General features: G+C 58.1%; 13 protein-coding genes across 13 annotated transcripts; 5 read left to right on the top strand and 8 right to left on the bottom strand.

Moving 5' to 3' along the window:
• Positions 1–63: 63 nt before the first annotated feature.
• ACA1_055470 (YeeE/YedE family protein) lies at positions 64–1,693 on the bottom strand (the record flags this gene model as incomplete). Its single annotated transcript, XM_004344134.1, has 7 exons — positions 64–226; positions 320–542; positions 632–972; positions 1,040–1,095; positions 1,158–1,299; positions 1,391–1,446; positions 1,514–1,693. 7 exons carry the CDS (start codon positions 1,691–1,693, stop codon positions 64–66), a joined length of 1,161 nt encoding a protein of 386 aa, XP_004344184.1.
• A 169-nt stretch (positions 1,694–1,862) lies between these two features.
• On the bottom strand, positions 1,863–2,582 carry ACA1_055460 (TspO/MBR family protein; the record flags this gene model as incomplete). Its single annotated transcript, XM_004344133.1, has 3 exons — positions 1,863–2,285; positions 2,421–2,482; positions 2,513–2,582. 3 exons carry the CDS (start codon positions 2,580–2,582, stop codon positions 1,863–1,865), a joined length of 555 nt encoding a protein of 184 aa, XP_004344183.1.
• A 104-nt stretch (positions 2,583–2,686) lies between these two features.
• ACA1_055450 (uncharacterized protein) lies at positions 2,687–4,020 on the bottom strand (the record flags this gene model as incomplete). The annotated part of the gene is made up of 6 exons (XM_004344132.1): positions 2,687–3,193; positions 3,278–3,384; positions 3,466–3,576; positions 3,646–3,706; positions 3,815–3,929; positions 3,998–4,020. The coding sequence occupies 6 exons, from the start codon at positions 4,018–4,020 to the stop codon at positions 2,687–2,689; spliced, it is 924 nt and encodes a 307-aa protein (XP_004344182.1).
• Positions 4,021–4,337: 317 nt separating this feature from the next.
• Positions 4,338–6,867, bottom strand: ACA1_055440 (calponin domain containing protein; the record flags this gene model as incomplete). The annotated part of the gene is made up of 9 exons (XM_004344131.1): positions 4,338–4,496; positions 4,704–5,018; positions 5,130–5,261; positions 5,396–5,649; positions 5,755–5,998; positions 6,117–6,203; positions 6,291–6,462; positions 6,591–6,667; positions 6,736–6,867. The coding sequence occupies 9 exons, from the start codon at positions 6,865–6,867 to the stop codon at positions 4,338–4,340; spliced, it is 1,572 nt and encodes a 523-aa protein (XP_004344181.1).
• Positions 6,868–7,037: 170 nt separating this feature from the next.
• On the bottom strand, positions 7,038–9,626 carry ACA1_055430 (N2,N2dimethylguanosine tRNA methyltransferase; the record flags this gene model as incomplete). The annotated part of the gene is made up of 12 exons (XM_004344130.1): positions 7,038–7,155; positions 7,256–7,338; positions 7,459–7,573; positions 7,648–7,755; positions 7,843–7,928; positions 8,010–8,144; positions 8,233–8,323; positions 8,476–8,644; positions 8,725–8,817; positions 8,892–9,152; positions 9,241–9,303; positions 9,446–9,626. The coding sequence occupies 12 exons, from the start codon at positions 9,624–9,626 to the stop codon at positions 7,038–7,040; spliced, it is 1,503 nt and encodes a 500-aa protein (XP_004344180.1).
• Positions 9,627–10,107: 481 nt separating this feature from the next.
• On the top strand, positions 10,108–10,744 carry ACA1_055420 (TspO/MBR family protein; the record flags this gene model as incomplete). Its single annotated transcript, XM_004344129.1, has 2 exons — positions 10,108–10,260; positions 10,337–10,744. The coding sequence occupies 2 exons, from the start codon at positions 10,108–10,110 to the stop codon at positions 10,742–10,744; spliced, it is 561 nt and encodes a 186-aa protein (XP_004344179.1).
• A 36-nt stretch (positions 10,745–10,780) lies between these two features.
• On the bottom strand, positions 10,781–13,922 carry ACA1_055410 (His Kinase A (phosphoacceptor) domain containing protein; the record flags this gene model as incomplete). Its single annotated transcript, XM_004344128.1, has 10 exons — positions 10,781–10,861; positions 10,966–11,073; positions 11,170–11,675; positions 11,777–11,864; positions 11,942–12,079; positions 12,225–12,455; positions 12,527–12,682; positions 12,803–12,953; positions 13,000–13,553; positions 13,770–13,922. The coding sequence occupies 10 exons, from the start codon at positions 13,920–13,922 to the stop codon at positions 10,781–10,783; spliced, it is 2,166 nt and encodes a 721-aa protein (XP_004344178.1).
• Positions 13,923–14,364: 442 nt separating this feature from the next.
• Positions 14,365–15,433, top strand: ACA1_055400 (uncharacterized protein; the record flags this gene model as incomplete). The annotated part of the gene is made up of 6 exons (XM_004344127.1): positions 14,365–14,505; positions 14,602–14,694; positions 14,766–14,884; positions 14,946–15,071; positions 15,163–15,271; positions 15,344–15,433. The coding sequence occupies 6 exons, from the start codon at positions 14,365–14,367 to the stop codon at positions 15,431–15,433; spliced, it is 678 nt and encodes a 225-aa protein (XP_004344177.1).
• Positions 15,434–16,176: 743 nt separating this feature from the next.
• ACA1_055390 (uncharacterized protein) lies at positions 16,177–18,611 on the top strand (the record flags this gene model as incomplete). The annotated part of the gene is made up of 10 exons (XM_004344126.1): positions 16,177–16,234; positions 16,305–16,606; positions 16,680–16,810; positions 16,884–17,130; positions 17,205–17,333; positions 17,416–17,876; positions 17,958–18,070; positions 18,144–18,240; positions 18,317–18,336; positions 18,451–18,611. 10 exons carry the CDS (start codon positions 16,177–16,179, stop codon positions 18,609–18,611), a joined length of 1,719 nt encoding a protein of 572 aa, XP_004344176.1.
• A 698-nt stretch (positions 18,612–19,309) lies between these two features.
• ACA1_055380 (uncharacterized protein) lies at positions 19,310–20,006 on the top strand (the record flags this gene model as incomplete). Its single annotated transcript, XM_004344125.1, has 4 exons — positions 19,310–19,330; positions 19,360–19,477; positions 19,542–19,645; positions 19,761–20,006. 4 exons carry the CDS (start codon positions 19,310–19,312, stop codon positions 20,004–20,006), a joined length of 489 nt encoding a protein of 162 aa, XP_004344175.1.
• A 169-nt stretch (positions 20,007–20,175) lies between these two features.
• Positions 20,176–20,779, top strand: ACA1_055370 (uncharacterized protein; the record flags this gene model as incomplete). The annotated part of the gene is made up of 2 exons (XM_004344124.1): positions 20,176–20,332; positions 20,409–20,779. The coding sequence occupies 2 exons, from the start codon at positions 20,176–20,178 to the stop codon at positions 20,777–20,779; spliced, it is 528 nt and encodes a 175-aa protein (XP_004344174.1).
• Positions 20,780–22,508: 1,729 nt separating this feature from the next.
• Positions 22,509–22,786, bottom strand: ACA1_055360 (uncharacterized protein; the record flags this gene model as incomplete). Its single annotated transcript, XM_004344123.1, has 2 exons — positions 22,509–22,592; positions 22,625–22,786. 2 exons carry the CDS (start codon positions 22,784–22,786, stop codon positions 22,509–22,511), a joined length of 246 nt encoding a protein of 81 aa, XP_004344173.1.
• Positions 22,787–22,997: 211 nt separating this feature from the next.
• Positions 22,998–23,601, bottom strand: ACA1_055350 (uncharacterized protein; the record flags this gene model as incomplete). The annotated part of the gene is made up of 2 exons (XM_004344122.1): positions 22,998–23,368; positions 23,445–23,601. The coding sequence occupies 2 exons, from the start codon at positions 23,599–23,601 to the stop codon at positions 22,998–23,000; spliced, it is 528 nt and encodes a 175-aa protein (XP_004344172.1).
• Between the last annotated feature and the right edge of the window lie 135 nt (positions 23,602–23,736).

Below are 23,736 nucleotides of genomic sequence, written 5' to 3'. Positions count from 1 at the left end.
CGCCCATGATTACATGAGAGACCTCATGATATATATAAAGACTTTTTACATTTATTTCTTTTTTTAATAGTATCCGAGGGCCTTGAGGGCGAAGGCGGTGGCGATGGCGCCGCCAAACATGGCGGGCACGGCCACAAACGATACGGTGGCCAGGTTGGCCATGCCGCTGATGCCGTGGCCGCTCGTGCAACCGTTGGCCAGCCGAGCCCCGCCCACCAACAAAAACCTGGAAACACACAAGAACACACCACACGCGCACACACAACGTAAGTGAGGCCCTCGCGAGTGTTGATTCGTAGGTTGAGGTGTGGTTACGCACCCTGCGAGGAAGGCCGGGAGCGGCGCGAGGCCGGTGACGGTGCCCCAGGTGCCGGACAGGGTGGCCGAGAGGAAGGCGCCGGCCATGGCCCCGAGCAGGTAGGTGGGCTGCCACAGCGCCAGCCCCGAGCGCAGGGACGACATGTACTGCGACGACTCGACCGCACGCGGACAAACCCCATAGATCATGTTGATCGCCACCGTCGCAAACGACGACGCCGACCCTGTTTCAGCGGTCAGCTGTGCGTGTGCGGTGTGTGTGCGGTGTGTGTGCGGTGTGTGTGCGTGTGTGCGGTGTGTGTTGTGCGGTTACCTAGGGTGACGGTGAGGAGCAGGACGGCTGGAATTTGAAGAAGGCCGACGATGATGCCCGCGATCTGGGGCGGCCAGGCCTTCATGGCCAGCACGGAGGCGAGGGAGAGGTGGGCCGGCAGGCTCTCGGCCCGCGACAGGCCCACGTCCTCGTACCACGGCCGCACCCACTCGAGCCCGCCCACGATGGCCGCCAGCGCGAGGGCCATCGGCAGCGCCACCCGCGCGTAGGACGTGCCCGCCATCTTGTCCAGCGTGCGGTTCGCCGGCTGCGGCCGCCCCACCGCAATGAACGGGCGGAACACCGACTCGTAGTACGAGTACAGACCAGCCGCCATCAATCTGTGTGCGTGTGCGGTTGTGTGAGTGCGGTTGTGTGTGGTGTGAGGGTGTGTGTTCAGACGGGTACCCTCCGAGAACGATGAAGAGGCCCTGATTGACGCCGGCGCCGAGCTGGATGATGGTCTGCGGGAAGAGGTAAGCGTTTAGTGGGGAAAAGAGTGGTGGGTGGGGTGAGGTGTGCGTACGGTTCCGGGGCAGGCTCCGCCGATGGACATGCCGACGCCGAGCAGGGCGGTGCCCAGTGCCACGGAGGGCAGGCCACGCGGGGCCGCAAAGAAGTGCGCCCGGCTGTGCTCCGCGTAGGGCGCCGTCCGCTTGAACGCACGCCTGTGGGGTACGTACCGAGATATTAAATAAAAATGAAAATGAAAATAAAAATAAAAAATAAAAATATAGTAGATAGGGGAGGAGAGCGTACAGGGTGCTCATCACCACCATAGAGGTGGTCACGGCCGAGAGGAACATTTTCATCATCTGTTCGGAAATATAGTTAAATTATTTTTTAAATAAGATAGATGAAAGGCGTGGTGAAGGGCGGTACCTGGAAGCGGTGGAAGAGCATCTGGTCGATGATGACGGAGGGTTCGAACACGCGGCCCTTCTCCAGCGCAAAGCCGAAACAGACGCCCATCCCCAGAGCTATCGGCGCAATCACACCGAACCCCGAGGGCGGCTTCACCCCCTTCTCTGGTGTGTTAGACTTGTTGCTTGCTGCCGCCATGCTACGTTTGTGTCTTCTTCCTCTCTTGTGTCTGCTCTCTTTCTTTCCACTCTTTATTTCTCTCTGCTTGCCGAGTGGCCCTTTTTGGTTTTATCCCCATTAGGAAAAAAGCCGTATTTATTTATATTTAAATATTCGTTTTATATTCACAAATCACCAACCACAACTCCTACTCCTCGCCGAGAGGGGCGTTGTAGCCGTGGTTGTCGCGGCCCCGGCGCTTGGTCTCGCGGATGTGGTGCCGGTTGAGCTGCCACAGGCAGTAGGTCCAGTAGGCCCCGCAGCACTCCCACGCGAACAGCGGGAGCAGAAGGGCCGCGGCGATCGGGTTGCTGATGCCAAAGACCGGCAGCGCAGCGCCCAGGGCCACGCTGGCCACGGCGCGGTCCACCGCGGCCGCGCCCACCAGCTTGGCGCCGTAGAGGATGGGCGACCAGGCCATGTCGAGCAGCAGGCCGCAGCCGTAGAGGGCCAGCGCTGCAGTCTTCATCGAGGTCGAGGAAGACCCGAAGGTGATCGCGGTGCTGCTGCGCCACACGAGCAGGGAGGCCGCACCGGCCGTGCCGTAGATCAGCGGCTTGACCCAGGGCCTCTGTAGCAGCCACAGGAGAGGTGGCTTTGGTGGTTTCTAACGTAGTGCGCGCGCAGTTAGAAAGTAGTGAAGATGACGTGGCGGTGCCTTGATGAAGGGAAGAAAGTTGATAAGAGGAAGTGGGGGGAGTAGTACTTGAAGGTTACGTTTCCAGTTTTTGGCGCTCGAGCTGCGGAAGCTGACGGCGAGCACGCTGGCTGCAGCCCAGGGAAGCACAACACACGCACCCGCAAGCAGTCCCTCTTGCCATCGCGGCACCTTCACCACCAGCGGCCCGCTCGCCCCTCGCCTCTCCATCATCTTTTGATCTTTGCTTTTTTACATTTACTTGTTTTTATTTTGTTTTTATTTGCATTTTGTCCAAATTTCGGTGTTTAGCTGCTGGCGGCAGCAACTGACAATCACGATCGGCCGAAGAACAGAGGCGACGTCGAGCCAGCGCCGTCGTCTTTCTCAGCCTCGCCCTTCTTCGGGATCGGCACCGCGTCGGTCCTGCTCCGCATGCGCACTTTCTTCTTGTCGGCCTCGTCGCTCTTCTTTTCCTTCTCCTTTTCCTTTTCCTTCTTCTTGGGCAGGGCCAACACCGATCCCTTCTTGTCCTTCTTCTCCTTCTTCTCGTCGGCCTTCTTGTCCTTCTTCTCTTCGGCCTTCTTCTGCTTGCGGGTCTCCTCGATTCGCTTCTCCTTCTCGAGCATCGTGGTCGGCGGCTGGAAGGACTTGATCACGCCCACCGGCGCCGGCGCCGCGGGCTTCTCCTCTGCAGCCCCCTCCCCTCTCGGGCTTCGCTTCGTTCTTGTCTTCTTCGGCGTCTTCGCTTTCGTATCCTCCTGCGGCGAAGCAGCCTCCGCGGCTTGCTGGGCCGGCTCCTCGACGTACTTCGCTTCGGCCATCTTCTCCGCCAGCACAGCCTAAACCACACACAGTCACGATCGAACGTCGACACGCGTGTGCGGTGGTGTGTGCGAGTGCCAAAGAAGTTGGTGAGAGCGTACCAGGGCCTCTTTGACCTTGTCGGCGGGGAGAGAGAAGCGCTCGCCGATGGACCGCACGAACTGCTCACCGACCTCCAGCGGCGTGTCCCATTTGAACATGTGCGAGACTGCGGCGGTGTGATTGTGAGGTGAGCTACATGAAACAACCGAAATGAGGTGGTGCTACAAATGAGGGCTCGCTCGCGTACTGATGTAAGGAAGCAGGACGGACGCAAGTGCGGCGTCGTCCGCATCGCCGCCCGAGATCGAGCCCCTCGCCGTCTCCTTCGTTTCGTTCTTGCGCTTCTTGAGCATTTCGTCTGTTGTCGGTGTGGGTCAAATAATTCAGGCGCAGCGGTGCGATGGGCGCGAGCGCGGCGACAACGTACGCAGGAAGTACTCCTCCCAGAAGTCGCTGTTCTTCCAGACCGTGAAGTCCTTGACAAACTCCTGCAATTCATGACACGAAGAAGAACGAGTTGTTCGATGAGTGTGAGAGCGCTTGGTCCACAGGGAGTTGTGCGAACAAGACGAGAACTGGAAAACAATGACACGGACCTGGAGGTACGAGGGCCGCTGACGGTCCATGCGGTAGAGGCTCGTCGCGGCCCGCATGAGCGCGCTCAACGCAATGAAATCTTTGTCGTTGCTGGTCTCCGCCTCGACCAACATGCTTCAATCGCAAAAGAGATGGTGACCAAGCAGCAACTATCATGATTCAGCGTCGAAGCAATGACGTACCGGTTCATGAGGTAGAGCATCATGTCGAAGGCGTCCGACGACAGACAGAGCGAAGGCAGCTGCGATCAGGGTAGAGAAGTTGAATGTGAGATCGGGAGAAGGAACAGGAGTTAAAAAATGGAAAGGTCTGAACCTTCTTCATGGTCTGCTTGAGGGCGAAGGCGAACTGACGACGACCGTAGTCGGTCTTGAAGATCTCGTTCAGCTGCACGATGTCGCTGAAGTAGACCTCCGTCGACGAGTAGAGCACGGCGTGCACACACTCGTTGAGCGCCGCCACCAACTGCCGCCACCTTCAGGTTAGCAGCTCACACTAGAAAACGAAAACGAACGTGCGACATTATTGAGGGGAGGCGAGCCGTGCCTCCTCGTCGTCCTGCTTCTGTTTGTTGGCCCAGCGAAGGGTGGCGATCTGATTGCGCGGCGATGTGGGCGCAGGCCGACCAACGTTAACGATCGTGTTCTTGCGCAGGCGCTCGAAGATACCCACGTCTTCCTCCTACGCACGTCACGTCACAACACACATGACACACACGACACACACGACACACACGACACACACGACACACACGACACACACGACACACACGACACACACGACACACACGACACACACGACACACACGACACACACGACACACACGACACACACGACACAACGTCAATGCTGGGTCAATGACAGCCAAAGGTTCAGCAGTAAACGAACCTCCGGCTTGGCTGGCGCGACGGGCTGCACCGACGACACGGCCGATGACATCGATGACGTTGACTTGCTCAGGGCCTGGTCCCTGGCCTGTCGCAGCTCTTGGTTCTCCCGCGTGACGGCCGCCAGTTCGGCCTTCAGCCGCTCGATCTCGACCTTGTCCTGCTCGGCCTTCTTCTTCTCGCGCTCGAGCAGGGCCTTGGCCGCGGCCTCCTTGCGCTGCGCCAGCTCCATCTCCCGCTTCCGCCTCTCGGCCGTGCGCCTCTCCCATTCCTCCGACTGGCCCACGTCCTTCTGCTGAGCAGTCAATCGCAGGTCCTGCATAGAGTGCGGTGTGTGCGGTGTGTGCGGTGTGTGCGGCGTGTGCGGCGTGTGCGGTGAGGTAACATGCCAAGGGACCACACAGAGAAAAGGTGAGAGAGCGCGTACCTTGGATTCGGCTTCAGTCTTCCAGTACTGAATGTCGTTCATCAGGTCGGCGCGAGCCCGCTCCGCCTCTTCCTCCCACTTGCGCCGTTCTTCCCGCAGCCGCGCCTCAAACTTGGCACACGCCTCCTCCAGCTACACGTGTTCAGAATCAGTCAGCCGTGTGTGTGTTGTGTGTGTGTGTGTGTGTGTATGTGTGTGTGTGTGTGTTGTGTGTGTGTTGTGTGTGTGGTGATGCGTGCGGTGTGGTGGTGTGTGCGTGTGCATACCTCCTTCTCCTTCTTCAATTCAAGGGTGCGGATCTTTTCGTAGAGGGCCTGCGTGTCGACCACGGTGCCCGCGCGGTTGCGAGGCTCCTCCTTGCCGGCCGCTCCAGCAGGCAAAGAAGCTGCCGTGCCTCGCCTCCGCTCGGCATCCAGCTGGCCCTTGGCCGTTTCGAGATCCTTCTGCAGTCGCTTGATCTCCGCCACCGCCGTCACCGAGCGCTTGCGCTCGTCCTCCAGCTGTCGCTCCAGAATTTTGACTGCCGAAAAAACATGTCAATTGACACACACGACACACACGACACACGCGCACGCACCGCACGCACCGCACACGGAAACACGCACGCGGGGGGGGCAAGCTGTACCGGCTTCCAGCTCGGCGGAAGGACGCGGGCTGCCGCCCCGAGGAGAGGCGGGCGGCACGAGCGGCGACGACCCCGACTTGGCGGGCAGCAGCTTGGCGGGCTGACCGCCGGCCGCGCTGCGCGGGCTCTGCTGCCTTTGCTGCTCCTGCTCCTGTCGCTCGATGTCGGTAATGTACAGCGGACCCTGCTCTTGGATCACGTTCGACCACTGCGTCGTGCGCTTTTCCACGGGTTTGCCCAACGCCTAGGCACGCGTACGTGTGCGTGTGCGTGCGTCAGTCCATCTGTGCGGTGGTGCGTGTGCGGTGGTGTGCGGCGGTGCGTGTGCGGCGGTGCGTCGTGTGCGCAAGAGAATTGGAAACCTTGAAGCCCAGGGACTTCATCGTGGGTCCTTTGTAGGAAGTCGTGGAGTCGGCGATCCGCGCGAGGGACAGCAAGTTGACGAACACCTGCCAATCGTCATCATCACCGTCATCATCAACAACAACGTGAGCTTCGTAGAAATAAAAGAACGTAATATATGAGGAATTGCCAACCTGCGGCTCGCCCTTGCGCAAGTAGAGATCCGATGTGACGAAGAGCTCGGCCGAGGCCACGCCCAGCTTCCAGCAGGCCTTGAGGTAGAACCCAATGTTCTCCATCTCGAGCAGCGCGATGGGTCGGGTGTTGATCTTGCGAATAATGTCCGGCTGAATGGCGTTTGCCAACCTTCCAGCCACCACAACAACCTTTTCATTTAGATTTATTGAAAATAATTTTAATCAAAAATAAATCTCGTGAATAAGAAAACTTTAAATAAAAGAAATAATATCATCAAAAATAACAAGGGGGCGTACTTGCACAAAATAATGCCCGAACGAAAGGACCCAATGGGGTCTGTAAGGTCCACCTTCTCCTTGGTCGCTGCGGCCACCTGCACCCAGAAAAAAAACAGATTAAAAGTGAAGGCTTTGGCTGGGGGGAGGGGGGTGGCTAATGGACCCATTGGGCGAGCTGCTTCTCGAACTCGCGGTCGCGTTTGCTCTCCATTTTGCGGTGCATCTCGGCGTCGAGGCCGTACAGGCGCACCCCGTTCACCTCTTCGTGCCCATGCGAGCGGTTGGCCACCTGCATCCTCTTCGTCTCTGCTCAGATGGTTGTGACAACAAAAAACAGTGGGGGAACTGCTTTCTGTCGACTGGCTTTTATCAGTCCACCAACCATCGTCAAGCTCGCCACAACCACCGAGTACTCCCGGGTGAGCCTAAACGCGGTCGCGCTTGCCTAGCGTGAGAGTAAAGGGTCTAGGGCTGCGCGGTCTCTTCACTGTCTTGTCGCTTCTTCTTGGCCTGGGGCTGGGACGTCTCCTTCTCGGCCTGGGCCTCCTCGCCCTCCTTGGTCGTCTCGGCTTCCGGTGCGGCTCTGCTAATTTTCCACGGGGAGCGCAAGAGTGAGCAGATGAAGAAGAACCAACACAACTTACAACATATAGGGAAGAGGGAAGAGGGAGGAGACCACCCACCTCTTGACGTTGATCTGGCGACGAGTGCCGGGTCCCCAGTTGGGCGGGTTGTGCACAAACCTGGGCTTCTTCGACTTCTCGGGCTGTAGCAGACGAAAGGGTGAGCGAATGAATGAATGAATGAATGAATGAATGAATGAATGAATGAATGAATGAATGAATGAATGAATGAATGAACGTCGTCTGAGCCCAAGCGAACGCACCTTAGCGTCTTCTCGCTCGGTGAAGTCGGCCTCGAAGGAGGGCTCCTTCTCGAGGATGGCGGCCGCAACGGAGCCTGGCGGGGGCGGTCGGACGGGGTGCAGCTTGTTCCAGCCCCTGACGAATGAAACCACGACCATGTTAATGCTAAGCCTTCAGATTTGTTCTCTCAACTCAGCGTATATATATACCTCAGTATGTCCCACAAGAACGATGCGGGAGCATCGGTCTTGATGGCGGTGGCCACCGTGTGCGAAATGGAGATCCTGTAGCCCCTGTTGGCGTTCAGGATGGCAGACCTAGACAACGGCAAAGAGTAAGATATGAGTCATGAGCGAGGAGCACACAATAGCAGCTTCTTCGCATGAGGAGAGACCGCGACGTACTTGAACACGCTCATCGCGGGCTGCTGGGCGTGGAGGACCTTGCAGATTGCGGGCAGGTCGTAGAACAGAGGCTGGTCGGGCAACTCCTAATAACCGGTCAAGCAGGAAGTGAGTTCTCGTGGCCGTATGAATAGTGAGGGAAAAACGCGACTGACTGACGGACTGACCTGAGACAGGACGGAGAGATAGCCGTTCACTTTCTTGTGTGTCTTGAACAAGGCGCTGTTCTTCTCCAACTCCTCCATCGCCTTCTTGATGAACTCGTCGTCGTAGAGCGATCTGTTCCAAATGGGACCCAACACCTATATTATGCGTTAGCACGCTACTCACTACACGTGCGTGGACGCTCACTTCACACGACACACGTTCAACATCGCAGAGTGTTTGTACCTTGTGATCACGCCCGCAGTCGTCACAGTTTCGGTTGACGGGCGGGCCACTGGCGGCCAGGTATCTCTGGGAGGCGCCCTTGCCTTCGCACCTGCCCAGCGGCTGGAAGTGGAGCGCGCCGCAGCCGGAGCACTGGTAGACGTGCGACAGCTTCCTGTCGAGCCAGTGAATGGTGAGTGTGAGGCTGCGTTCCAAGCGACTGAGCGGCTTGTTGGAGCCGACACCAAAGGGAAAGGAGAGTACAGCATGCTGCGCTTGGCTTCCTCGGGCCGAGTATAGACTCGCACAAACATGCGGACGTAGAAGTCCATGCTGAGCGAGATGAGAGGAACGATGTGTCTCTGGTATCTCGCGGCCGATCGCTCCAACGACGCCAGCACGATACGCACGGCCTGCTCGTGCGTGGGCTTGCCTGTGTGCGCACACGTCGACCGTAATGAGTAACACACACACACACACACACACCACGTGATTATGGGCGTGCTTGCGTACCCTTCAGCGGCAGCGCTCCGTACTTGTAGGAGCACACTTCGGGGTAGTTGCCACACAGCACTTGCATGTCAGTGCAGGTCACGCAGATCAGGCCTGCAAAAGAACATGGATTCAATATATTAGTACTTGTGGTGTGATGCGAGTCCATGCAGCATCGAGTGCCGCACCTCCGTCGTTGATGGACTGCACAGCGGCGTCGAAGAACTCGGCTCCGGAGCCGTAGGGGTCGAGGTCGATCACGTCGTAGGCCTTCTGGTTCTGGTACATCACCGCCCTGGCGTCGCCTTGGTTGGGAATAATCTGGGTGTCGCTGATGCCGTTGAAGTGGACGTTGCGTCGGATGTTCTTGACTGCCGCTGTCTCGATGTCGTTGGCCACGATCGACTTGATGCCGGGAACCTCCTTCCAGTACCGGACCGAACGCAGACCTGCAAGGCGACAACCGGCGCGCGTTGGCATTATAAGGTATGGCGTTGGCAACGCGCCTCACACAGAGTATGGCAGGTCAAGGCATACCGGTAGCGGACAGAGCCTCGAGAATGGTGATGCCGTCGAACTTCTCGCCTCGCTCCTGACGCACTAATCACCGCAAATAAACAACACAAAAGATTTAGCCATAAATCGCATTTATCATTAATATATCAGATTAATCGTACGTAGAAAAATGGCATAATGTGTGAATTAAATGAAGAAAAAGGTCAATCAAATCGGGGATGCGCACTTTGCTCGGCAAAGAGACGAAGGACTAGAACGGAGAGGTCACGATTGACCTCCTGAGCGGGGTTGTAGAACACCTCGTTCTTGTTTTCGAAGATGACTCGTGCAGCCCCCTCCGTAATCGCTTCGAAGCCCTCGGGCGTGGGGTGGGCCTCCAGCCACGCCGTGCGCTCCTCCAAATCCATGACGCGGGATAGGGGCGATGAAGACGAAGATGTAGTTTCCATGCTGTGATGCGTGAAGCGTCGGATAAACAAAGAAGAAGCAAATAATCTCGAATGCAGTGACGATTTGTTCAAGATCGCTGATGTGGGCGATGATTGCGTGGAGACGAGAAGGGGACTGCGGCACAGGATGAACCTCACGGGCAAGGATGTCGAGAGTTGTCGTTGGTGCGTGGTAATCACCCCAATTGTGGCCACGCTTCCACTTCGCCGCATGCAACAAAAGACTGTTAGATTTGGCTTCGTAGAAATATCTTTATTCTCCTTCAGACAGCTGTCTGGCAGGAGGTGGCTGTGCTGAGCAGCTGAGCTCATCTTGGCAGCCAGCCCAACAACAAGACAAGAGGCAGCTTTCACCGAAGAGGCGTGCCACGTCCGTGCCCCTCAGCGGGGTTTGAGGTTGTGCTCTCTTTGCGTTTGCGGCAGAGCTGAAAGGACCAGGATGGAGGGGTGGTGGGCCGCCACGCTGCGTCTGGTGCTTGCGTGGCCCTTGCCCGTGTCCGCGGCGCTTGTGCTGCTGCCCTGGGCCGCCACGACCATCACCGCCAACCACTTTCGCAGCGCCAGCGCCAAGAACTGGAAGCGTAACCTGCATGTACCACTTCTAGCCCCCCTCTACTTCTTCTTCCAGTAAGTAACGCAGTTGATGATTGCAGAAGCCGCCACCACAGAGGTGGCGCCAGGTGCTGCACAAGGTTCGGCCGCTGAGCTACTGCCTGGCGGGACTGGCCTCAGTCTTAGTGTGGTCCAGCCCTGACGACAGCCCGGAGCGGGCAGGCGCGCTGGTGACGTACGGTCTCGGGCTGGTGCTCAGTGTGATGTGGTCGCCGCTCCTCTACGGCGCCAAGATGGTCCACCTGGCCGCGCTCGACCGGGTGCTGGCCGGCTTCGCCTTCGCGCTGTCGGCCCTGCTCATGACCTTCGTCACGCCGGTGGCGAGCGTGCTGCTGCTGCCGCAGCTCGTGGACGAGTGCAGCGGGGCCTACTGGAGCTGCTACCTCTGGTGGCTCAACCGACACCACATCCACGGCAAGCACAACAAAAACAGCTTCGGCTACGCCATCCTCGCCGAGGAGTGAGATGGTGATATTGTACATAGGTGAGGGGTGTGATTATTACTTGTCACGGGCTGGTTGACTGCCGGCGTCCGTGCCAGCCTTTACAAAGAGTGTTCGCAGTTCCTCCAATAGTCGTATCTGAACATGTGCGTGTGCGTGTGCGATGAGTGCGTGCGATATTCGATGCGTGCGATTGGGCTGCAGTACCGGTACTCCACCGGAGGCAAGGGGAGTTGGACGACATGCAGCGGGGAGTACTGTTGATTCATCTCGTGCAGTCGTTGGCTCGTGTCGGACGGCGAGGCCAGCACCATAAGCGGGATGAGCCGCGGCTGGGAGAGCAGGCACACCTGTACCTTGTTAAGGCTCGGCAGGTCCACCACCATCGCTTCCACCTGACCTGTTGTTGTTGTTGTTGTTGTTGTGTTAGCCAGATGGCAACGCACCAGGTTCATAGCCTTGAGCTTGCTGAGGTCGAGCACGTCGTTGACCAGCTCGAGCAGCGTCTCCGACTCGGCCTCGATGTCGCGCAGGCACTCGGCCTGGTAGTCGCTCATGGCCGTGTCCTCCATGAGGCCCGCCATGCCGCTGATGCCCGTCAGTGGCGTGCGAAGCTCGTGGCTCGCCACGGCGAGGAAGGCGTCCTTGGCGCTGTCCATCTCCTCGAGCCGCTTGTTCTTGCGCGCCATGCGGTGGTTGGCGCGCCGCAGCTCGTCGGCCAGCAGCGCGTTCTCGAGCGAGTTAATGAGCTGGCCGGCGAGGATGCTCACCAGCTGGAGCCGTTCATCGCCGAACACGCCCGCGCTCATGTCGTTCTCGAGCACGATGAGGCCGTGGTGCTTGCTCTTGAGCGACAGCGGCGCGCACAGCACCGACCGCGGCCGTCGCTTGGCCACGTAGGCGTCGTCCTTGAACTGCGCGTCGGCCACCACGTCGCCGATCACCACCGCCGCTGTACACCCCCACGCACACGCACACACGCACGTGATACATATGGTAAGGCGCGTTGTAGAATGTTGGGAGTGTGAGAAAGGCCCATTCCTGGGTACGCACTCTTGGCGTGCCAGCAGAAGTTGATAATGGAGTTGGGCAGGTCGGGGCTGTCGCCCGCGTAAAACAGGCGCCGCACCCGCACCTTACGCTGCGCACAATCATCACGTTGTGGCTCACAGTGGGCGCTTCGAATTCTCAGCTCTCATGCTACGAGAGCAGACGCACCTGAGCATACGAGATCTTGGCCTTGGCGCGAATGAACAACTGCTCTCCAGGTGCCTGACTATCGCCACTGCTGCTGCTGCTGTGTTCGCTTTCTTTTGACGACAGTGCGCCAGTATCCTCCGTCAACAGGATAACCCCCTACGCATGCGATGCCACGTCAGCAATAACAGTGATTGGAGGAAGAGCGACAGCAGCAGCTGACGTACCCGGGTGGCACCGGTGTTGTCGAGGATGAGGTCTAGTGCCGATCGCAAGAGGCCTTGGTGTTGAGCATGGACGACACCTGCTGCGCGGCCTGCACCACAGCGTCGAAATCGAGCGCGCTCGCCACGATCTCCGTCGTCGTGTAGAGGCTCACGTTTCCCGGGCCGCCACGGTCGCCGCTGCCGAGCTGGGACTCATCATCTCTGGAATGCGAAGCGGCTTTCCGCTGCCGCACGGCCCGGTTGGCGCCCCACTTGGCGAAGCAAAAGAACGACTCCGCCGCGCACTGGGAGGCCATCTCGTTCATCACCTGCACTCACCCGCATTGCATACATTCTTTAGAGAGACCCGGAGGTCTTAACGTAAATAAAAGCACAGTACCTGCCAGGAGAGCTCCTTGGCCATGGCGGCGTCCTGCACGAACCCGTTTGCCAGGGCCATGTCAAACACCTCCTCGTACATGCCCAGCACCTCGGCCATCGCTGCCATCTGACGCCCGCCGTTGGTCTCGCGCAGACGCAGACTCTTCCGCTCCGCCTTCACCATCACGATCGTGACGACCACACACACATACATACACAACAAAACAAAACAAATGCAGACGTCAGGCCTTAAGCCCTTTGGTCTGCAGGGAGACACAGCTATGTCGAGCAGTACCTCGACGAGCCGGTGCCAGTGGGCGAAGTTGCAGGGCGCGGCGGCGACCCAGTGGGTGAGCATGACCAGGTTGTGGGCCACAACGGTGGCCAGGTGTTCGTCGTACTCGTCAGACGTTAGGCCGGCCTCCTGGTAACCAGTCTCGCCGTCACTGCATGGCGATCTCTTTCTCGCGACCGTAGAGCTTGGTCGGAAACCCTGCCTCGAACTCCTCCCCCTCTGCATCATCGTCTTCGCTGTCGTTGCCGACGCTTTCTAGTTTTTGTATGATGGCCTGACAGCGGAGGAGATCGGCGACGAGGCCGCGGCTGCTCTGGTAGCGCGTCTCCACGGACTTGGCCAGCAGCCGGTGCACGACGCCCGACACGTACTTGGGCACACGCGCGTCGACCTCGTGCACGGCCGCCGCCTGCTTGGCCATGTGCGCGTGCATCATGCGCACCGCCGACCGCTCGACAAAGGGCACGCTGCCGGTGAGGAGCTCGAAGAAGGTGATGCCCAGCGAGTAGAAGTCGCTGCGGTAGTCCACCGCCCGCGCGCTCGCCTCGCTCCCGCTCCCGTTGGCACTACTATTGGCGTGGCGGAGGGAGAGCTCGGGGACGAGGTAGGCCATGGAGCCGAGCACGTATTGGATGGGCACCGAGCCCATGCTGGCGCCGGTGGTCTCGCGGGTGCGCTCCACAACCGACGCCACGCCAAAGTCGGTGATCTTGACCTCGCCCGTCTCCTTGTTCCAGATGATGTTGTGTGGCTGCATTCCGTCACACGACACGCACGGCAGGGCCAAGAGAAGATAACAGATAATCGTCAAATAACCAATTTTTTTTAAAAAAAACGCGAGTAAACGTATTTCTTTCGAAGGTAGGGCGGTGGACGCACTCATGAGCGGGGCGACCGTCGCGCGCGAGCCACTGGTCGAGCGTGGCCGCCTCGTGCTCGAGGCCGGCCGCGAGAGCCGCCCGCGTACGTGGACGATGCCCGGCACGCCGGCGGCCATGAGGGCCTCCACCACCTGGTGCTCGTGCTGGAAGTTGCTCAGGTGGCGCGGCAGCGGCAGCGACACGTTCACCCGCACCGCAGTGCCGTTTTTCTCCTCCATCTTTTGCCTCTTCTCCTCCATCTTGCTCCTCGTTTTGGGGGCAGAGACGACGGCAGTGATAGACCACCGAGTGGGTGCCGCGGTCGGCGTTGGTCGAGGTGAGCGCGTAGCCCTCCGCCTCGAGCAGCTTGCCCAGCTTCTCCATCTCCCTTCTCGCGACGTAGGCCGCTCTCTCCATGAAAGGGCGCCCAACGCCCGCCTTTCTCTTCTCGACTACCACCAGTAGCTCGTTGCCAGGTTGTGTGGGAGATTACAGTAGCTCGTTGCCAGGTGACTCGATCACAATAAATGACGTCCAAATGAAATTTCTACATTTTTTCTTTCCGAATTTCTGTGGTCTTGCCACGCGATGGGGAACAGACGAAGGCGCTCGCGAGATCAAGATGAGCGGTGGGAGGGAGGTGGCGCGAGCGCATAAAGACAAAAAGCAAGAATACAAGCGAGAGAACAGCAAGAAAAAGAAATGGATAAAGCTGCGGGAGAGTGGGGGAGGTACAATGGCGAAGAGGTGGCAAACAAGGGCACCGTATTGGGCGAACTCGACCGCCTCCTGAACAAAGGCGAGCCGCCCGACCTCGAACTCATTTTTATCTTGCCCTTTCCAGTACTTCACCCCACCCTCTCCTTTCCTCTTTTGGTTTTAATCCACAATCAATAAATAATTATTTTCACAATGTTGTGTATGTTGTGTTGGGCTCAGAACCGGACGCTGTTTGGTAAGCCGCTGGCGTACACCAACCCCTTCGGACATGTAGCTCTGCGCTACCGACTTGCTCCGTCCCAGGAGACGGTGGTACGTGCTCCAGGCCTCGCGCTCAGGTGATCACAACACCTAACGGCTGGTGACTTGGGGGGGGGGTGCAGGTGGTGAACGTGATCGGCTTCGAGTCGCCCCAGATGGTCAACTTTGTGAAGCCGGAGGACTTCTTCTTCGGCACTCACGGGTGGCATGTGGGTAACGAGCAGGGCGGCATCTACAATCGGTGCGTCTCTCTTTCTCTCTAGCGCTCATTGCTTACTAACCAACGCTTCTAATCTACCCAGCAACTTCGTGTCGCTTCGGATTGAGCGCGTGTCGGCCTGGCAGCTGCAAGAACTGCACACCTTCTTCCTCGATCTGCACATGCGATGGAAGGAGGGTCAGGTCCACTACGTGTTTGGCCTCGACGGGTGCGAGCTGCACGTCCCAGATCGAGCCAAGATCTTGGTTGGTTGTTGTCCTCACCACTTGAGTGTAACCACTTTCCACTCTCTCGTGCAGCAAGTTGCGGAACATCATGTCGCAGCAGTTCAAGTGTGGCAACTGCTCCGATTGGATCGGCTACGGGTTGCAGAAGGTGGGCCTGGTTGACGACATCTCCATGCTACCGGTAACACCTCAAATCGACCACACTCCCAACCAGCGTTGTGTGTGTTTGATGTCTCACGTGAACCACATACAGAAAATACTGTGGATCAAGATGTACAAATATTTCCTCCAGGCAGAGGTCAAGATACCCTTCCGGTATGTTCCTTCTCCCTCTGCCATGTGAGGGCGATATGATGCTGTTCTCAACAATTTTCTGTGTTGTGTAAAAATATCACCAGCAATATGCACGTAGTCAAGTACAACCGCATACCGCATCTCAATTCCTATGGAGCCGATGCGGACGTCAGTGGTTGGGTAGGACCCATATTTTCGAAGTTGGTGATGGCGTTGATGCCTTTCTCACCGTCGTCTGTTAACATGCAGGGCAACATGGTCCATTTCCACGATCGGCAAACGTACAGTAGCCTGTCAGACCTCGCCGAACTGTACGTGCCAATCCCTGTTTATCCCGCAGCTCGGGCGTAGGCTTGATCAAGCGTCTCACTCGCCCAAATCGTACCTTACTCCCCACAGGGAGGTTTACTTGCCCAAGGGAGAGAAATCGCTGGCTATTTGTCGGCGAGACGTATCGAACTTCGCGCCGCACATTCGCGATAAGTTCGAACACCCAAGCGCAGGTCTGTCCTACTCTCTCTGTCTCTCTCTCTTTCTCATCAGGATTATGATCCTGACTACATATGGGTGTTTACAGAGTTCGTGTTGCCTCGCGTGGGCACGAAGTGGGCCGTCGCATGCACGGATTCCTGGTACTGGCGCGCTGTTCCATTTTTGTCTCTTCATCATAGTTCTCATGTCTTTATGACCGTGCGTAGGCGGTTGATCTCCCGGGTCTCTGGAGAGCTGAAACAGATTGTGCGGAGCCCATCGGGGCAGGCGTGGGCCATCGACCATCAGCAGCGCCTGCACATGTGGGACGGAGAGAAGTGGCTGCAAGCCACACCGCGAACCGAAGCACTCACTCTTGGTACGGCCCACTCCTCGAGAATTGTTTAAACCCGTCCATCACCCACACTCATTCTGGCCGGCGCACACAGAAGAGGACGGAGACGTGATCTTGCCCGCGATCGTCACCGTCGACAAAAAAGAAGGTCGGCCGTTCGTGCTGGCGCAGGACAGACGGACCATATTCGAGCTCGGGGCGGACTCGCAAGGCGCGATGGAACTGGAAGTGGATGATCCGAACAATGGCAAAGGGAAGCACCGCTGTCTGGAGTACAACAGTGATGATCACAGCTCCGTCTCATGTCGGCTCGTCGTCGAGGCTGCCAAGTCCATGATGCCGATCGCCGATCTGGCCTTCACGACCAGCGAGGATCTCTACGCTGTTACCACCGACGTACGTGACGCGTCTGCTCAATCAACATCTACTGTGAAGCTATGTTATTTTACTGAGTGTACGCGTTATGTAGGGCCGGCTTCATAGATACAGCAAGTGGGTGGGCTGGGAGGTCGATGCGGTCAACAACGCGCACCTGCGCTCAATCGATGTGGATACTGATGGTGCCCTGTACGCTATCACCAGCGACGGACGGATACTCTGGTTCGTCACCGTTTAAACGCCCATTCAAGCGCAAGTGTGTGATAGTAACACATCTGGTCTGGTTGTTGCACAGGAGGACCGAGTGGCTGCAGAAGTGGCACGCGTTTAGTCATGAATGGAATGCGAAGCAAATCACTACCTGGAACAGATTTACCACGTGGGCGGTGGACGACAGGAGCCGCGCGTACGTGCTGAACCCGACCACTTGCGAATGGGATGCGCTGGGCAACAGCGCCGACCAATGGCCCATCTCTGGGCTCGCCGCCACAAGCAACGACGAACCCTGGGCACTCGTCACCGACCAACCCGGCTCGACAGCGGTATAAGCACTATTTTCACGACCGCACACACGGCCCATCTGACAGAGTACTGCTATTTCTGTGATATTGTGTAGGTGCTGTTGATAACGAGGCACCGGCTGGAGTTCATGGCGGCCGAGCCTAGTTGTCAACTGGCCAAAGTCAAGTCGCACTCAGCCAATGGGCATCAGATGCGGTTTTATCGCGCCGAGCCGCTCAAACGGGTACAGAACTCACACTCACACTCACACGCACACGCACACGCACACGCACACGCACACCTGCTGACGCGTTATCATGGTCAAGGTTCCGTCAGACGAGTTTCTGGAACAGACCCACCTGGAGAGCCAGGTGTACCGCGATAAGAAGAAGCGGCGGGTCCAGCGCCAGGAGGAGAAGGAGCGCGTGCAGGCCGAGATCGAGCGAGGCGCGGACTCATCGAGCGGCATCGTCGGTCGGCTGCGGGAGAAGCTGGGCACGATCCTCAGGCTGGACGAGCGATCGCGTCGGGCGCGCAACCAGCGCCAGCTCATCAGGGACGAGCTGACGTTGCCCAAGTCCGTCCAGGCGGCCGACGACAAGGACGCCCTGCAGGGCCAGGCTCTGGACGGCCTCGAACCGGTGCTGGTCCACACCAAGACCAACCTGTGGGCCAATCTCGAGGTCGAGCTGCGCGCCGGCGACGAACAGGCCCGGTGGCACAGCCTGGGCGACGTCGCCGACAACGCAGCCTACCGGCGGCCTATCTACCCGGCCCTGCTTGCTCGGTACCGTCTCACCGCCATTGTCATCACCATTATCGTCTTCATATCCCGCGGTCACCACTCACTATGTGCGTTTGCTCCCAGGGAAGTGCCGCCGTTGCAGCGCGGCGAGTACGTGCAGGCCCTGGTGCCGCCCAAGGGCTTCGCGCTGGTCTATTCGAGCATGGCCGCGGCCGACCGACCCGCAGAGACTCCCGGTACGCCTTGCGCTGAGTGTCACACTAGGCAGGTGTTCAGAGGCGGATGCCTGACATTCCACACGGTGAGCAGGTGTGAGTGTCTGGCGGCCGATTCCGCCCACGTCGGACTACGCGGCTGTGGGCCATGTCGTGACGCGGGGTAAGGCGCCCTTGGCGACGGACCGCGGGTACCCCTGCGGATGTCTCCACAAGAGCCTCCTCTCTCCCGGCGCGGTGAGCGATGCTCACCTGCTCCTCTGGCAGCCCGAATGGATGCGCGAAGGGTAGGAACACTTCAGCGCACACGCACCACCGCACACGAGAGCTAACATTCTGATGTGGTGGGTGCAGGAAGCTGTATGTGAGCCATGTCGTTGGCGCGGAGGTGACCCACGCAGGTACGACGCTCGTGTGTCCATCGCTGTTCGTGGCCAGTGAGGAGCGAGGCGGCGAAGAGGTCTTCCTGCCGCCACTGCCTCGGGAGCACGTGGCCGACCCCTCTGTGCTCCTGTGCGCCCCGCACTCTCCCTCCTCCCCCTCCGCTGCGCAGATTGTGTAGCGGCGCGGTACCCCATCAACAATTACACCTCATGTTTTGTTCCCACGGAGAGTCTTCATGTGTTGGTGCGCAACAGTATCTGCCTTCGGCTTCCTATCTCTCCTCAAGGCACTCACTTGGTCCGCCTCTCGTCAAGACACTCACGGGGCCGCCTGGGCAACGCAGGCAAAAGTAAACCAACCATTTCTCGTTTTCCTTTTTTATCTACCACGAGCCAACGTTCAAGTAGAGCCAAGGCAGCTGCGTACATCCCTTCTTCTTCAAGTCTTATCGATCTCCATCTTCCATGAAAGGTATGCCACCCTCTTGACGCTTGCACCTTCTCTCTTCGTCGGCACGTCAAGTAGTTGGCTCGCTTCTCGCGTGTAGCGGGACTACGTCTATAACCGCCGTTCCATTCGGTTGAGCAACTTCTCGTTTTACGTCGCTACAGGCACCAAGGCGAACAAGAAGCTGCGGGAGCCGGAGGCAGACCGCCAACGTATCAACCTCGTTTGTCGGGTCCTCCTTATGAGTGATGAGGAGGTCAATGGTATGCCTTGCTTTGTTACATTCTCCTGTCCTTTGTCTGAACTTCGTTGCCATCACCATGGAGTAGGACGTGACCAAAGCAACGCCAGGCCGAGAGCGATCTGGTCGGGCGCAGCCGTTCCCCCATTCTCGGGCGCCTTCTCAAGCTGGGCAAAGTTGCGACTCTGATGCAGCACTTTGAAGAGAAGGTACCCGTTTCTGATCTTCTATCTCTCAGTCTCGCGCTAAGAAGAAGCAGGAGCAGGAGCAGGAGCTGGCCGCAGACAGCCAACGTCTGGACCTCGTTCGTCGTGTCCTCTATCTGAGTGACGAGGAGGTGAAGAGGTCGCTCGATGGTATGCCTTGCTTTGTTTCCTTCGCCTGTCCTTTGTCTGAACTTCGTTGCTATCGGGCGAGTAGGGCTCCAAGAGCACCGCCACACCGAGAGTGAGATGGTCGGCCGCAGCCGTTCTCCCACTCTTGGTCGCCTACGCAAGCAGGGCCAAGTGGCGACTCTGATGCAGGTACCCGTTCCAATCAGTCACAGTCTCAGTCTTTCTTGTTAAGAAGTACCATCAGCAGGGCGTACAGCCAAAGCATGGCACCGATACGCTCACTCTAAAGGTAATAGTTCTGCAGCAAGAAATGGTTCAAGACAGATCGCTTGTCCATTTTATCCCCCCTCCGCGCTACACCGACCTGGTGGAGCTGATGAGGACCAGCCCGCTTCGAATTCCCAGTACGGCGCTAATCCAGTTCAGGGACAGCGATGGCGACCTCCTTCCGCTGAGGCACCAAGACGATCTGAACTACTTTCTCGACAATCACAAGAGGTCTCACCAGCCGACAGCGATCTCAGGCTTGTCTCTGTTCGTTCACCTGTAGTAACCCTCGACGAGGGTGAGGAAGGAAAAACAAACCGCTTGGGTTCCCTTGTACAACATTGCCTTTTCTGGAGCGCTCTGTCCCCTTCCACCGCTGGCCGCTCATTTTCGAATGTCACTTCTAGTCGCACACTAGTAGTCTTAGTTGTTACAACTTTCTGTTCAGCACCATGGCCAGTTCGGATGACATCACCACCGCAGAGCTAACAACCAAGAACAATGAGCTGAGCCAGAAGCTGGAGGAAGCCGTAAAAGTGCTCACCGCTGCAATCAAAAAGCACAAAGAACTGAAGGAGAACAACAACAAGCTGAAGAAGCAGCTTGATGGTACGACCCACCATTGAGTTCTTGTGGTACGCCGCCATAATAGTCATCTAATACTTCAACTTGTGTCTTTGAAAAGTGGAGCTGGCCAAACAGACTCAGCCCCCGCCGACGCCACTTTATCCTGATGGCAGGCCTTCCTGCGAGCCCAAGTACAGGCTGAAGATTGGCCTCCCTTGGAGGCTCCTGCTCAAGGCCGTCCTGCCCTACGAGGGCGGGGAGCACGTCTGGTCGATTGGCGCTCCCTACTACCACAACCTCCACAAGCAGCTGAGGCAATACTACGGCGACGCTGTCACCTGGAAGACCCAGATCAAGTACCGCCGGGCCTGCGATGGGGAGTGGATGGTGGTGGAGAACGACAAGGACGTCAAGCTGGCCTACAAAGACTGGCAGTACTCCCCCTACGTAGACACAACTTGGTTGCGTCTGTTCATCGTGGTGCCTTGAAGCAGCCTCACACCGCTCTGATAAAGTGATGAATACACTGAGGACGGTGGAAAGTGATAATTTTGCGCACCTTGACCACCACAAGTCCGCTGTACAGGTGGAAGTTATGTGTTCAAATAAATACACATTTAGCTTCCATATGTGTTTTTGAAGGTCCAGGCCCTCTCCACCAAGGCCCACCAGACAGTCACCCTTGACCATCTACACCTGTGCCTCAGGCACATCATTGCAGATCAGCTCAAGATCACAGTGCTTGCTGCATCCAAGACCATCAACACAGGGCCAAGCTCTCCTCCTGCACCACATGCATTCAGGCCAAGCAGCACAAGAGGGCATCAGCCATGGTCCAGCACCGCAGTCTGACACACCAATGGCCCTCATTCACTCCAACATCTGCAGCCCATTCCCCATGAGACCTACTTTGTCTCCTTCACCATGTCTTGCAACATGATCTTCATCACTTCCACACATGACATGCCACCTCCCATGGACCACAGACCTCCCTGCATCTCCAACCTACTGACAGCCCTGGAAAACAAAACCAACTCGGGTTGTCAAACCCATGCCCAGCCTCAACCAGATGGTCAACACCTCAATCCTTGGTAACAATGATGCTATGAGACAGAATGGCATTCCACTTTCAATTGAAATGATACACATTATTAACTGCACCAAATGCAAACACATGTCTTCCTTCTCCTTCATCACCAGACACTAACACAACCACACAACAGGGCAAGTTGGCAGTGGTGGGGCTGACAGGAGGCCCTGCTCGCTCGATGCTGGTCGCCCTTGTCATGGCCTCTGGCCGTTCCCACTGCTTGTGGAAGGAGAGGTCACGGCAGGCGTCCGTCCATGGCGAATATGTGGCCCAAGCGCGAGTTGGCTGGGATTGGTCTGGTGCTGGCTAGGTAACAGAGCGTGGTGGAGAAGAGCTTCGCTTGGCAGTCCGCCCCGGCGATGAGAAGGCGTAGAAGGTCTTGCAGCCCTTCCCAATGCGCACGTAACCGCAGCCCCAGTAGATCCCGACACGACCGACTCATGGCAGAGCCGCCCGGCGCGTAGTCCCAGAGGATGCGCCCCTGTCTACCTGCAGCGCAATGTAGTCCGACGTCCCCAACGATGCTCGCCCCGGCCAAGAACCCCGTTACCCGCCGTCACTGCCGAGTGCGCCACGTGGCCCCTCGCCGCCGCGACGCTCGAGTTGGCGGCTTGGCCCTCCGGCACAGCAGTCTGCCACATTATCGAACCAATCGGCAGTATCCAGCGCCGTCCACAGTCGGCCGTAAGTCGAGCCGCCCGAAGGCACGAGGTCGATTCGCTGGCCGTCGCAGGCCGCACCCCACTGCGCCCCGCCATTGAGCTAGGCGGTGCCGGCCTTGGGCGCCCGGGCCAGCGCGCCGGTCACTTCGTAGGCGATCAGCATCGGCCCCTGGCCGAAGCCGCCGGGCACGGCTTGGCAGTTGGCGTTGGGCGGGGTGGAGTAGTTGGATGGGAAGTTGTTGGGGTTGCAACCTAGATTGTAGGCGTCCATCGCGGTAGTCGCCTGGCGAAGGACCTGGTCCAGGCCACGGCGCCATCGGTTGGCGCATGGCCACGGCCGAGTCGACGTGGTTGTGTGGGATGACCAGGCATTTCCTCTGCGCCACAGGCTTGGATGTCGGAGGTCTCGTGGTTGTTGTTGCCCGTACCGACGTGGACAAGCGCGAGCTAGTCGTCGACCGAGGGGCTAGAGCCCCACACCGGCGCGAGTAGTTGGCGTCATGTAGGTCTGCGGCGCCACGCGGCCCGACCGGGCGTCGAGCGCCGCAACCTTCTGGCGGGGCCGAACTGATTCTCGGTGACGGGGCCGAACTGGTTCTCGGTGCTCGAGACGCCTACCAGCAATCCGCCGCGGTGCACGGTGGCCGACACGGTGATAACGGCGTTCGGGTGCGGGCCGAGCATGGTGCGCCACACCAGTTGGTCGTCGGTGGCATTGAGCCCGAAGAACCAGCCGGAGGCCATGTCGCCAGCTTGCCGTTCCAGGGAAGTAGACCGAATTCTAGGAATCCCGGTTCGAAAAAAATGTGTAGTCAACTCGTGCGTGCCAACAAGCGTGCACCATCTAGCACCAACACAGCCAAACGATTCGGGTTCGGGGTGTCTTCAGACGTCGCTGTCAGAGTGAGACTTCTTTAAGAAACCCATCACTTTATCGGAGCGGTGTGAGGCTGCTTCAAGGCACCACGATGAACAGACGCAACCAAGTTGTGTCTACGTAGGGGGAGTACTGCCAGTCTTTGTAGGCCAGCTTGACGTCCTTGTCGTTCTCCACCACCATCCACTCCCCATCGCAGGCCCGGCGGTACTTGATCTGGGTCTTCCAGGTGACAGCGTCGCCGTAGTATTGCCTCAGCTGCTTGTGGAGGTTGTGGTAGTAGGGAGCGCCAATCGACCAGACGTGCTCCCCGCCCTCGTAGGGCAGGACGGCCTTGAGCAGGAGCCTCCAAGGGAGGCCAATCTTCAGCCTGTACTTGGGCTCGCAGGAAGGCCTGCCATCAGGATAAAGTGGCGTCGGCGGGGGCTGAGTCTGTTTGGCCAGCTCCACTTTTCAAAGACACAAGTTGAAGTATTAGATGACTATTATGGCGGCGTACCACAAGAACTCAATGGTGGGTCGTACCATCAAGCTGCTTCTTCAGCTTGTTGTTGCTCTCCTTCAGTTCGTCGTTCTCTTTGAGCACAACAGCGAGCCCCTTTTCGGCGTCCACCAGCTCCTGACACAGCTCATCGTTGCTGATTGTTAGCTCTGCGGCGGTCATGTCTTCGGAACTGGCCATGGTGTTGAACGGAAAGTTGTGAGAGACTAAGCCTTGGAGCGGACCAGAAGAACAGACATTAAAAAAGAGCGGTGGAAGGGACAGAGCGCTCCAGAAAAGGCAACGTTGTACAAGGGAAGCAAAATTAAATTATCA

The sequence above is a fragment of the Acanthamoeba castellanii genome, assembly GCF_000313135.1.
Source record: "Acanthamoeba castellanii str. Neff unplaced genomic scaffold scf7180000084594, whole genome shotgun sequence".
NCBI lineage: Eukaryota > Discosea > Longamoebia > Acanthamoebidae > Acanthamoeba > Acanthamoeba castellanii.
Note: the sequence above shows the minus strand (reverse complement) of the source record. Positions and strands in the feature narration are given on the sequence as shown.